This window comes from Canis lupus, chromosome 5 (assembly GCF_011100685.1).
Source record: "Canis lupus familiaris isolate Mischka breed German Shepherd chromosome 5, alternate assembly UU_Cfam_GSD_1.0, whole genome shotgun sequence".
Lineage (NCBI taxonomy): Eukaryota > Metazoa > Chordata > Mammalia > Carnivora > Canidae > Canis > Canis lupus.
In genome coordinates this window covers 56,472,088-56,485,889 of record NC_049226.1, presented here as the reverse complement: position 1 = coordinate 56,485,889, position 13,802 = coordinate 56,472,088, and the positions used below count along the sequence as shown (strand labels likewise).

The 13,802-nt window shown below is 37.0% G+C and overlaps 1 protein-coding gene across 7 annotated transcripts in view; it reads left to right on the top strand.

Annotated features, from left to right (window-relative positions):
• ZYG11A (zyg-11 family member A, cell cycle regulator) overlaps positions 1–13,802 on the top strand; it is an 85,502-nt gene that overhangs the window by 43,873 nt on the left and 27,827 nt on the right. For 6 of the 7 annotated variants that reach the window (XM_038537513.1, XM_038537511.1, XM_038537510.1 and 3 more), the window contains exons 4-6: positions 3,875–4,015; positions 6,046–6,222; positions 8,759–8,823. In XM_038537513.1, coding sequence (XP_038393441.1) covers positions 3,875–4,015; positions 6,046–6,222; positions 8,759–8,823 — 383 coding nt within the window. The remainder of the gene's footprint in view (positions 1–3,874; positions 4,016–6,045; positions 6,223–8,758; positions 8,824–13,802) is intronic. The other variant, XM_038537514.1, reaches the window with a different exon arrangement.

Here is a 13,802-nt window from a genome sequence, read left to right as displayed (position 1 = left end):
TTTGTTTGTTTGTTTCCTTTTAACAATTTGAACATATTGGCCCACTCTCTTCTGGCCTTCAAAGTTTCTGATGAGAAATCTGGAGATAATCTCATTGAGCACCCCTTGTGTGTGATTTGCTTCTCTCTCACTGCTTCCAAGATTTTCTCTCTCTTTAGCCTTCAAAAATTTGATTTTAGTGTGTTCTGGTGTGAGTCTTCTTGAGTTCATCTTACTTTGGAGCTCCTAGGATGCTTATATTCATGTCTTTCATCAAATTTGGAAGTTTTCAGCCATGTTGTTTTTTTAATATTCTTTTTGTCCTTTCTCGCCACCACTTTCTTCTGGGACTCCCACAATGTTTAGTTTGGTCTGCTTGTTGGTATTTCATAAGTTCTTGAAGCTCCATTCACTTCCTTAGGTCTTTTTGCTTTCTGTTCCTCTGATTCAATAATCTCCATTGTCCTGTCTTCAACTTGGTTGATTCTTCTGCCTGCTCAAATATGCCTTTGAGTCCCTCTAGTGAGTTTTGTATTTCAGTTATTGTACTTTTCCAGGATTTCTTTTCTTTTTCTGTTTGTTGGTTTTTCTCTTTTGTTCTACATCATTTCCTTGACTTTATATCTTCCTTTAGTTCTTTGAATATCTTTAAGAATCATGGTCTAGAAGTCTTTCCTAAAAGATCTTCCATCAGGTTTTTTTTTTTATAGGAACAGTCTCGTGGATTTCTTTTTCTCTTAAATGAGCCATACCTCCCTATTGTTTAGCATATCTTGTGATTTTTTTTTCTTGTTGAAAACTGGACATTGGAACTAACAATATGGTAACTCTGGAAATCAGATTGTTTCCTTTCTCTAATCTCTTTGCTGTTTGTTACTGTTTTTGTTTTGTTTGGATCTGTGCCAAGTATCAGCCTGAGATATAAATTATAAGGTCTTTTTAGCTCTTTTCTGAGCCTTTTCTTGGGTATATACAGTCACTTTGGAATTTTCTTTGTATATGCATTTGTGCGTTTTGGAGGGTTTTGTTAAGATTTTTATTTCAGAGAAAAGTGAAGCACAATTGGGGAGGGGTAGAGGGAGAGGGACAAGCAGACTCCCCACTGAGCACAGAGCCTGGCTCGGGCTTGAACCCAGGACTCTGAGATCATGACCTGAGCTAAAGTCAGACACTTAACTAAGTTACCCAGGTACCCCTGTGCATTTGTTTTGGATGTCTTAGTCTTTAATGTCTGGCTCCCCAAATTGGAAAAAGAATTAAATGAAGACAAGGGAAATATAAAGGATACTAACCCTTTACCTTCCCTAGAAATCACTTTGGTTGGAGGGAGGGATACATTGAACAGTTGGGGAGGTGCAACAGCAGTGACTGCTCACTTGTTTGTACCTATTAGAAGCAGCAATCTGTGATCAGAAAACAGATCCCTGATAAATTGAGGATATGGTCCTTTTCCCCATTCTGGCTCCCACAAACTAAGTGCATGCTGCTCTGGGTGTACTGGCTGGGGAATGGACAGCTGCTATTGTGCTAAGAGCTGAAATTAATGGAAACAAGTCACAACTTACTGTCCAAGGCTTCTTCTGGAAGCCTTTAATAAACTCCAGAGTTCCTGGGTAGCTCTGTCGTTACGTGTCTGCTTTTGGTCCTGGGATTGAGCCCCAGGTCTCCCTCACCTTCTGTCCCCCTTCCTGCTCGTGTGCATGTGCTCTCTCCCTCTCTTAAATAAATAAATAAAATAAAATAAACTCCAGAGTTCCAACATAGTTATGTTACACAAAGTTTCCCAATGTACTTGTTCACTCTGTGGGGAGACTGATCTATAATTAAATACATTAAATGGTCACTATCTGTCCTTTTGCCACAGTTTTACTCAGTCATCTCTTGGTTGTATGAAACTTATCCTCTAGTAGATTTTTCAGGAAGGAGATTTATGTCCTACTCTCTTGAGTTCTTGTTATTCATGTTCAATCTTTTATAGCCTTGCTATTTGAAGTATAGCTTGGCTGGGTTGGGTATAAAATCCTTGTTTACCTTTTTCTTCCTGGTTCCTTGAAACAATTTCTTCACTGGTGACTTGGTTTGTATGTTGCTTGTTAAGTCTGATGACAGTCTAATTCTCTGTGTAATTTATTTAATCTTTTTATAAGCCCTGAAGATTTTTTTTTCTTTGTTTTTAAATTTAGTCCTTGTACTGTGATATGTCTCAGATGATCTAGGTTAGTCTTTCCCAGAACTTGGTGGATTCTTTCAGTGTATTGATTTAGGTCTTCTTTTTTTTTAAATTATTTTTATTTCTGGAAAGCTTTCCTAGATAATAGTTTTATTATTTTTTTTAAGATTTTACTTATTTATTCATAGAGATACAGCTAGAGAGAGAGAGGCAGAAACACAGGCAGAGGGAGAAGCAGGCACCATGCAGGGAGCCTGACGTGGGACTCCATCCCAGGTCTCCAGGACCACGCCTCAGGCTGTAGGTGGCGCTAAACCGCTGCGCCACCGGGGCTGCCCTAGATAATAGTTTTAAATACTAGTTAGTTTCCCCCTCAGGAACTTCAAATATACGTATCATAGATCTTTGTCTTTCTTCCATATCAACACTCAATCTTAGATCAGTTTTGTTCTTCTTTTTAAAAAATTTTGTTTTCTTGAATTTCTTCCCCTTACTAAATTTTGATTCAAATCCATCCTTCTTTGAGTACCTTGTAAGTTAGTTTTTTTATATTTGATATAATTTTATCTCTTTCTTTCCATTTTAATGAGTTGTTTCATCTTTTTGTTAAAGTTATTTTTTTCACATTCCAAAATGCTTATGGTAATTCAGTTTAAAGTGCCATGTTAAAATTTTCTTCTGATTTGTTGTTGGGTCTTTTATTGTTTTTGTTTTTCAAATAAGCTCCACACCCAGCGTGGAGCCTAACACAGGGCTTGAACTCATGACCTTGAGATCAAGACCTGAGCTGAGATGAGGAGTTAGACACATAACTGAGACATCCAGGTACTCCTGTTGTTGGTTTATAGAAAATAATTTTGCTGAAACGTGTAGATTTCCTGCTTACATATTTCTTACAATAATAGCTTTATATGGAATTGGTTTGAATTTTATATTTTTTGTTATTTAATTGACATAGTTCCTCATGTCCATTAGTGATGTCATTTAGCAATATGAGGTTTTTTCAGTGATGTTACTGGTCATGATACAGTAGAGAGGGGAGTGGTTTTTTTATTTTGTTTTATAAGATACTGAGTTTTCTCCCTTATTTTCTTTTTTTTCCCTTCACTACCCAGGAATGCTGAAAGTTGGGTCATATATAGTTTTATGTGCATTCCTTGTTAATTTTTTGTTTTGGATCTGGGGAGGGGATACTATTATCTTCCAGACCCAGAGTCTATGTATAGATTTTTAAAAACTATTACTTAAATGGTAACAAGGAAGAATTATGTTAACATTTAATAAATAATAAAATATTACTACAAAAGTTAATTCCCTTTTCCATTTTAGTTATTTTATGTGGCCTTTTTTCTTTCTCTTATTGTCTAATTTGTCCTATGTAAATACTTAGAAGACATGCAGTCATGGTTATTGATTGTTTAAAAATTTATGTGCTCCCCATTGTTCAGTTGAGGTCTTAACTAATGTAGTTATAGGGAGATGGTATTTGAATTTGGCTCCATCACTTAATTGGTTTGTTACATTTAGTGCCTTCCTTCACTTCTCTGGCCCCATCTGGAAAAATGAGGTTGAGGTGAACATTTCCATATTAGACTTAGGATTCAATAGAGCAACTTTGTAAAACACCTGAAACATTTAATTGAGCACTTGTCATTGTTTCAAATACTCAAAGCATCTAAAAAAGCCTGAACTGTGAAACCTATTGGTAACATCTTTCTTTTTCAGGTTGCTGGAGGAGCCAATGTGACTCAGATTTCAGAAGCACTGAGCCGATACAGGAATAGGTCATGTTTTATGAAGGAAGCTCTCTATAGGCTCTTCACAGAGACATTTTCAATGCAGGTAACCATGCCTGCTATTTTAAAGGTAACTATACCTCAGACAGGCTTTTGCTACTACTTTTTACTTAGTTCAGTTAAAGCTATTTACCAAACAGAGTACAACAACTTATGTGCCTTATTCTATAGTGAGCCAAAAAGTACCCTCATGGAAAAAGGAAAACAATGTTTGGCTTAACTGCCAGATCATCTCTCATTTTGAGCATCTAAATTAGAATCATCCAGTGTTTTGGTTTAGTCTGAGAAGGGAGTTTAGGACATTTGTACTATTTTGCCTAAAATAGGATATCTTAATCTATAAACATGTATTCACTTTACCCTAAATGTTTTTTCTTGTTTATTCATTTGTTTACTCTTTAAAATCTAATACCTGGTTTTCTAAAAGAAAACAACAATGTCTCCAACAGAATTGGGGCAAAGTATAATATTTGAAGGTGGCCAGATCTACTACTTAACAGTATTTTGTGAGTAAAGTAAAATTACCAGTATTGATAGGGTCAGACTTTACTTTGGTTTTCAGAAGAATGAGTTTATTTTAAATGTTACTGGAAATACTGAGTGGTTTGAAAGAAAAGAGCAGTTATTTAAAGTGAAATGTAAAATGAAAATGAATTGAAGCCACTTTGTCTTTATTATTATTTGTAATTCTTTATAGTTCCTTTAAAAAATTGGGTGTTTCTGTACTGTGAGAGATTAGATTTATTCGTAACTTAAAAGTATACTGTATAAAGTGAAAAAAAACTCTGGACCTTTGTTTCCCATTAGAAATGAGATTGAATTAGATGTTCTAAAGTCCTTTTCATATCTAAGATTCTGTGATTTTTGAAAATCAAGTTTTGTGTTTTTTTTATTTCTACATATTTAACTTACAGATGACAATCCAGTGAAATCCTAGGAATAGTTTAGCAATATAGAAAAAAGTCCTCTTCCATACTTGAAATGTGTCTTAGGTTTGTCTCTAGGCTCTGTTACTCAGAGTGAGGGGCTCTGGTCTCTTAAAATCATGGTTCATGCCAGTTTCTGAGCTAGAGAGAGACAGAACAGATTGTATTGTTGCTGAATGTTAGTGCAGGTGTGGTCTAAGCTTAGTACAACACCTTCATGTTACATCTGTGTTTTAGGTCTTCCACAGTCTTGTCCCCTAGAGACCTCTCTAATGTTATGTTTGCAGTTTTCAAATTTGTTCAAAATTCTGTTAAATTCAGATTTTTTTCCTCCTCTGTTGGTGGGTTCATCCCATCCTTTTGTCTGTTTTGTGTATTTCTTTTTTTTTTTTTAATTTTTATTTATTTATGATAGTCACAGAGAGAGAGAGGCGCAGAAACACAGGCAGGGGGAGAAGCAGGCTCCATGCACTGGGAGCCCGATGTGGGATTCGATCCCGGGTCTCCAGGATCGCGCCCTGGGCCAAAGGCAGGCGCCAAACGGCTGCGCCACCCAGGGATCCCTGTTTTGTGTATTTCTTTATCACATTTCCCTTCCTTAGGAATCTCCTCTTTATTCCATCCCTACCACTTCCTTCTGTCCAATTCTTATCTAAGATCCTTCCTAAATATGCTCTCTTAATGAAGAATGCTGAGCCATACCAGAAATGAATGCTCCCTCCACAGCTACCTTAGGCAGCACTTTATATATACTTTTATGGTGCTTTTTTTTTTCCCAGTTTCATATTTTGATAGCCTTAGCAATGTTATTTGTTTACATACTATATTTTTTTCCACAAGGCTTTATGCTAAGGAATAGGGTGTGATTCATGTTTCTGTCCCCTGTAGTGCTTATCACAATGCCTTGTATGAAGTGAGGTTCAATAAATGGTTATGAAATCATGGAGGAAATGAAGTCCAGAGAAGGAGAGTGACTTGGCTAAAGTCTCACAGCTAGTTAATGGTTTCACTTGGATGGGTAGGTATTGCTGGTGTCCTAAAAAAGCAAATGCTGAGGATAGGAAAAAATGTTTCTGTCCCAATGAGCAAATATTTTTGCCAGCTAACACAAAAACAAGATAGTATGAAGAATGCTCATGTTGTCATATGCCACTAAAAACCAGTTCATCTTCAGCTTGTGGCTGTAGGAATGAGGAATCATCCATTGGATTTGCCAGTGCAGTTCACAGCCAGTGCTTGCGCCCTCAACTTAACACGCCAGGGCCTGGCCAGGGGAATGCCTGTTCGTCTGTTGTCAGAGGTCACCTGTCTGCTTTTCAAGGCTCTGAAAAATTTCCCCCATTACCAGCAGGTAATTTGAATTGAATACTTGACTGCTTCTTCCTTCAGAAAAAATATATGAAAAAAAATTATTATTAGCTATTATTAGTATTTTTTTATTATTTTTCATCTACCCTGAAAGAGAGAGAGAATAGATAAGGAATCTTTTTGTTAAAAAAAAAAATAGCAGATTTGGATAAGCATTTGGGTTTACATTTAAAAAAAAGTTTTTTAGAAACCAGTAACCCAGAATCCATGTACTATTAACACTTCAGCACATCCCTGTAGGCTTAACATCATATGTGAAAGTTAAATTAAAAAAAAAAAGTTAAACTGAATTGAATCATAGATACAAATATAGAGGCTAAAAACTGTAAAACTTCTAGAAGAAAACAGGACAAAATATTTGTGACCTCAAAGTAGGCAAAGTTTTCTTAGGATACAAAAAGCACACATCCTAAAAGAAAAATAATAAATTAGAATTCATCAAAATTAAAAGCTTCTCACATGCACACACACCCACAAATTGGAAAGGCTAAGTCATGGGCTGGGAAAAATGTTTGTTTTTTGTATATGAGAAAGGACTTTTATAGAGAATATAAAGAATTCAGTAGCACAAGATGAATAAATCAATTTCTTAAGACAAAAGATTTGAGCACTTTACTGAAGATATGCAGATGACAAATGAGCATGTGAAAAGATGCTCAGTATTTTTAGTTATCAGGGAAATGAAAATTAAAACCACATTGAAATACCACTGCATACCAAGATACTACTACACAGCCTCTAGATTGGTTGAAATTTTTAAATAAATATTTTATTTATTCATGAGAGAGAGACAGAGAGGGGCAGAGACACAAGCAGAAGGAGAAGCAGGCTCCTTGCAAGGAGCCCAGTTCAAGACCCAATCCTGGATTGGCATCACACTCTAAGCTGAAGGCAGACGCTTAACCGATGAGCCACCCAGGTGTCCCAAGATTGGTTGAAATTAAAAGACTGACCAAATGTTGACAAAGGTGTAGAGCAACTGAAATTCTCATATATAGATGTTAAGAGTTGTAAAATGAGAGATCCTTGGATGGCTCAGCAGTTTAGTGCCTCCCTTCGGCCCAGGGCGTGGTCCTGGAGTCCGGGGATCGAGTCACATCAGGCTCCCTGCATGGAGCCTGCTTCTCCCTCTGCCTGTGTCTGCTTCTCTCTGTGTGTCTCTCATGAATAAATAAATAAAATCTTAAAAAAAAAAATTGTAAAATGACAAAACTATCAGTTCAGTCTGGTAGTTTCTTTCAAAGTTAGACATACCTTTTTTACTACCTAGTCATTCCACTTCTAGAGAAACAAAATCATATTTTCATACAAAAACTTGTATGTGAATGTTCATAATGTCTTTATTCATAATACATACCCTAAAGCTGAAAACTTTTCAGTTGTTGAATAGCAGGAGAATAGATAAATTATGGTTTATTCATATAAGAAACTCCTATTTGACAATAAAAAGGAATAAAGTACTGATAACATGCAACATGGATGAATATCAAAAACATTATATGCTGAGCAAAATAAGCCAGATACAGAAGAGTAAATATTATATGATTTTATTTATGTGAAACTTGAGAAAAGATTAATCTGTAATGACAATGTAATTTTCTGGGGTTGAGGTTTGTAAGTTTGGGATTGACTAGAAGGTGGTATGTGCAACTCTTGGGGTGATGGAAATATTTTTTATCTCAGTTATGGTGATGGTGGATGGTAGTGGTTATACAGCTGTATCAATTTGCCAAATCTAATTTAAGTGTATACTTAAAATGGAAATTTTTAAAAAATAAAATAAGGAAGGTGGCCTTTCCTCATTAAAAAAAATCTACACTTCCACTTTCTGAAATGGAAGCTCCCTCACAGTTTAGCATTAATTCCTTCATGGAAGGCATCAGTTGGAGTAACAACTACCCCTATAAAAGGGCATGAATTCTCCATTTGGCCATAATTTCCACCACTGCCCTGCTGTGTCACACTCAGCCCTCTTCACTTATTTATGTTACTGCCTAGTTTCTGTTGGCATTTCAGGCTTGCTGCCCCTGCTTCATACCCTGTACTTCAGTTAGACTGGCCTACTCATGGCCTTTCAAAGAGATGGTGTATTTTTCTATTCCTACAACTTTCTCAGGCAGCCTTCTCTTTCTTTCCTGTCCATATAGACTCAGTTCAACCCCTGCCAGTCTTAGGTTGCAAGTATAGCTCTAACACAGAGTTAGTTATGAGATCTGGTAAGGACATTTGTAGATGGCCAGGCTTCAGGTAATTGACTTGGATTGACACATAGGCAGGCCACTAGAGTTCAGAGGAAAGAGATCCCTTCCTTTGCCAGAAAAAAAAAAAAAAAAAAAAAAGTAGCAGGGGGGTTATTCTTTAGGCAGAGGTGAATGATTAAATGAAGAACTTGGAGAGGGCCAGATACACAGTGAGTTCTCAGTAAGAAAAGTTCGTTGGTGGCACCTTCCAAGTGCTTAGAATCTTTTAGAAATGAGGTATACCTTTGCTCAAAATTATTTTTCTTTATTTCCTTAAAGTTACAGAAGAATTGTCTTCTCTCCTTAACTAATTCCAGGATTCTTGTGGATGTTCCATTTGACAGGCAAGTATAAAACTTGGTCATCTGATTTTGGGATATTTACCAGCGTTATTCTGAACATTGTTGACTTTTGGTTATTAGCTTCTTAGCAAGGGTTTGATTAAGGCTGGGCTAAGGTGTTTGAGGAGGATTTTCTGTTGAGCCTCTGCCACAGAGGTGATTGAAAGTCCCCTACAGGGGCAGCCTGGGTGGCTCAGCGGTTTAGTGCCGCCTTCAGCCCAGGGCATGATCCTGGAGACCTGGGATGGAGTCCCATGTCAGCCTCCCTGCATGGAGCCTGCTTCTCCCTCTGCCTTAGTCTCTGCCTCTCTCTCTCTCTCATGAATAAATAGATGAAATCTTAAAAAAAAAAAAAGTCCCCTATAGATAACCCTAGAACAATGTGGGGGGTTAGGAACACTGACCTCCCTTATCCCCATCTTGCGAAGTCAAAAATGCATGTATAACTTTTTTTAAAGATTTTATTTATTTATTCATGAAAGACACAGAGAAAGGCAGACACATAAGCAGAGGGAGAAGCAGGGAGCCTGACATGGGACTTGATCCCGGGACTCCGGGATCACACCCTGGGCCAAAGGCAGGTGCTAAACTGTTGAGCCACCCAGGGATCCCCACGTATAACTTTTAAGTCACCAAAAACTTTACTCATAGCCTCTTGTTGACTGGAAAGTTTTAGTGATAAACAGTTGATTAACATGTATTTTGTATGTTAAGTGTTATATATTGTATTCTACAATGAAGTAACTTAGGGAAAAAAATGTTACTAAGAAAAATCATAAAGAAGAGAAAGTACAATACATTTTCAGTACTGTATTTATTGATACCAAAAGCTTACATTATCTGTTTAGAAGATGAATTATCTGTCAGTACCCACAACCGTATCATCTTATATGATACAAAACACTGTAGATGTTGTATGTGTTACTAAAACTAGATATCAAAAATGAAAAGGTAGGGGTGCCTGGGTGGCTCACTCAGTTAAATGTCCAACTCTTGGTTTTGGCTCAGGTCATGATCTCATCTTGGGCTCCACACTCAGCTGTGAGTCTACTTCTCCCTTCTCTCCCTCTCCCCGTCCTCCTGTGCATGTCCTTTTTCTCTAAATAGATCTTTACAAAAAGAAAGAAAAGATAATGTGGGGTACCTGGCTGGCTCAGTTAGTAGAGCATATAACTCTTGATCTCGTGGTTGTTAGTTTGAGCTCCATGTTGGGGATGATGTTTACTTAGAAAGAGAGAAAGAAAGAAAAGATAATATGAAAAAGAAATACTTGGACAGCCTGGGTGGCTCAGCGGTTTAGCACCGCCTACAGCTCAGGGCGTGAGCCTGGAGACCTGGGATGGAGTCCCACATCGGGCTCCCTGCATGGAGCCTACTTCTCCCCCTGCCTGTGTGTCTGCCTCTCTCTCTCTCTCTCTCTGTGTGTGTGTCTCTCATGAATAAAAATAAAAGCTTTAAAAAGAAAAAGAAGTACTTATTTACAGAGCGCCTGGGTGGCTCACTTGGTTAGGCATCTGACTCTTGATTTGGACTCAGGTCATGATCTTGGGGTCATGAGATGGAACCCTCCATCAGAGTGTACCTTTGTATTGCATTCTCTCTCTTTCAAAAATTTATATATTTTATATATAAAATATATAAATATATATATATAAATTTGTACACACACAGGTATATTCATGCATGGGATAATGAAGAAGCAGCAATATGATTGCTTTATGGTAATGTTGTATATAATCAATAGAGTTGCTTCATGGTAGCCTAGCCTTACACTATTGAATGAATCACTATAAAATTTTTATGGCATATAGTATAGCAGTCATTTTTATAATACAATACTGTAAATATTGTTACATTTAAAAACTACCTACCTGTAATGATAGACTGATAACGCAGTTTCTACAATTATGGCAGAAAGGCATATTATATGGTAATGTAATTCTTTGAAAGCAAAGTTATAAGCTGTAAGAAAACTAACACATTGCTAATTTTATATTAAATATCACTTACCGGGCAGCCCCGGTGGCGCAGCAGTTTAGCATCGCCTGCAGCCCAGGGTATGATCCTGGAGACCTGGGATCAAGTCCCATGTCAGGCTCCTTGAATGGAGCCTGCTTCTCCCTCTGCTTGTGTCTCTGCCTCTCTCTCTCTCTTTGTGTCTCTCATGAATAAATAAATAAAATATTTAAAAATAAATAAATTTCACTTACCTTATGCATAGGTAAAGGTAGGCTGTTCACTTCCATGCAAGTCTTGCATGTGATATTCTGGATCACGAATACTTAGGTGGTGATGATGATGACGACACAGAAGCATTTCATAGTTGCTATACGGTTATTAGATGTTCACATGAAAATACACAACAGATAATGCTTATTAACTGTAAGCATGATGATTATTTACTCTTCATTAAGTGTAACTAGATCATCATAAAGGTCTTTATCCTTATTGTTTTCATGTTGAGTAGGCTGAGGAGGGGTTGGTCTTGCTATCTTGGGGGTGGAAGAGGGGAAGAGGTGGAAGTAGTGGAAGGTGAGGCTGGTACAGTTGGTGTACCTTGACAGAAATACATCATAACTTCTGTCTGACTTCTTTGCTTTTTCATTTTCTAAAAATATTTCTATATAGTACCGATCCTTCTTCCACCATTTGCTTTAGTTTCTTTGCTCATATCCTATCATCCATGTCATAAAAGAAGCCAAGAGCAGTCTTGAATAATGAGACCCTTCTGCCAGATAATCTAATGTCAGTTTATTTTCTGGCACTGCTTTTACATCTTCTTCCTCATTGTTGGGCACTGGTTTGGAAGTGCTCATCTCCATCAAATTGACCTCCATTAATTCCTCCAGTGTGGTATCTATTAGCTCTTGAATTTCTCCAATATCCATGTCTTGAAACTCTTTATCCCCCACCTTTTTATTTTTTTTGGCCATATCTAAAATCTCTTTCATGATTCCCTTGAAATCATGAATCAACAGATTCACTCTGTTATAATTACTATGAAGTCACGCACAGCATCTGGACACACTTTTCTTCAGCAGAAATTTATTATTTCAGGCTTGATGGCTTTTATGGCTTTTTCTATAACAACAGTGGCGTCTTCAATGGTGTAATCCTCCCAGACTTTCATGATGTTTTCTCTATTGGGATTCTCTTCCATAGTGTTGACAGTCCTCTCCATAGAATACTGTGTGTAATGAGCCATAAAGGTCTCTATCACCCTCTGATCTAGAGGCTGAATTAGAGGTGCTGTGTTTGAGGGCATATAGACTTCTTTAGTGCCTTCAGTGTTGAACACATGGGATTCTGGATGGGGTATTATCCAATATCAAAAGAATTTTAAAAGGCAGTCCTAAATCAATATTGCACTATATGTTAATTAGAATTGAAATAAAAATTTAAAAATTTGAAAAAGGCAGTCCTTTACTGACAAGGTACCTCTTGACTTCAGGGACGAAGTATTGATGGAACCAATCAAGAAAAAGGATTCTTGTCCAGGCCTTCTTTGTTGTATAACCAAAAGACTAGCAGCCAGTGTTTCTCTTTTCCTTTCAAGTTGTGGGGATTAATAGCTTTATAGATAATGACTGTATTTGCACAAACCAGGATGTCTCTTCCTGCCTTAAATCCTGGTGTTTGCTTCTCTCTCGATAATAAATGTCCTTTGTGGCCTTTTTTTTTTTTTAACAGAATGGGGCACTTTCCGTCTACATTAGAAACTTGTTCAGGTAGATCTCTTTTCTCTTCTATGATTGTCTTAATGGTGTCTGGGAACTCATCTGCTGCCTCTTGATTGGCATAAGCTTTTTCTCCTGTTATCTTGACATTTTTATTTATTCATGAGAGAGACAGAGAGAGAGAGACAGGGACACAGGCAGAGGGAGAAGCAGGCTCCATGCAGGAAGCCTGATGTGGGACTCAATTCTGGAACTCCAGGATCACGCCCTGGGCCAAAGGCAGGTGCTAAACTGCTGAGCCACCCAGGGATCCCCTATCTTGACATTTTAAAATTCAAACCTCTTTCTAAAATTATCAAACCATCCTTTGCTGGCATTGAATTTTACAGTTTTAGATTATTCACAGAATGATGTCACTTTTTGTGGAGTCATATTAGAGTCTGTAATATGCCTTTATAGCAATCCTGCACCCACACAAAAGCTGCATTTTCATGCCATAAAAAGGTATTGTGCAAAAAGTACAAGATTTTCATACCTGCTGACATAGCTGCAACAACTTCACAAATTTCCTTATCCACTTTTTTTTTTTAACCTTGGTCCTTATACTGGATTCATTCGTCTTGAAATGATGGGTTTCCATAGCTGCTGACCTTAGTCTGCAGTAGGTATCAGGTAGTCGGCTTTTTCTTGTAATGTCTTGACTTTTCTCTGCTTCTTGGGAGCGCTTCCAACATCACTAGTAGCACTTTATGTGGATTCCCCCCATGGTGTTACTCCAAATTTACAATATTTCATTAAACACAAAATACACAGGAACTATAAGAGATTACTTTTTATTGCTGTATGCAATTTACTGGAAAGACAAACTGCTCATATGGAGTGATTAGTTTTACATGACATTTTAAGTGGATACTTGTAACACTTGAGCTCACTCCTATATTGACAGGAGGTGGCTGTGAAATAATTACAGTAGTATAATATATACTACAGTTAATTTTATGCAGTTATCATTTAATACTGTATCTTTGTTTACATTTCTATCGATTGGTGTCATGTATGGTCAGCGTTTGTGTACATTTCAATAAATTTTAACCTTTTATAGTAGATGTGTGTATAATTTATAGTAATAAAATAGTAAAAGAATCTAGTACCTACTATGTACATATATTTTATGCATTTATAAATACCTTTCTCTTAAATTTTTTGGATGTTTCTAGGCTTGTGGGTTGAGTTTTTTCAAATTGTCACAAATCTCCTAAAAAAATTTTCCAATATATTTATTGAAAAAAGTCTGTGTATAAGTAG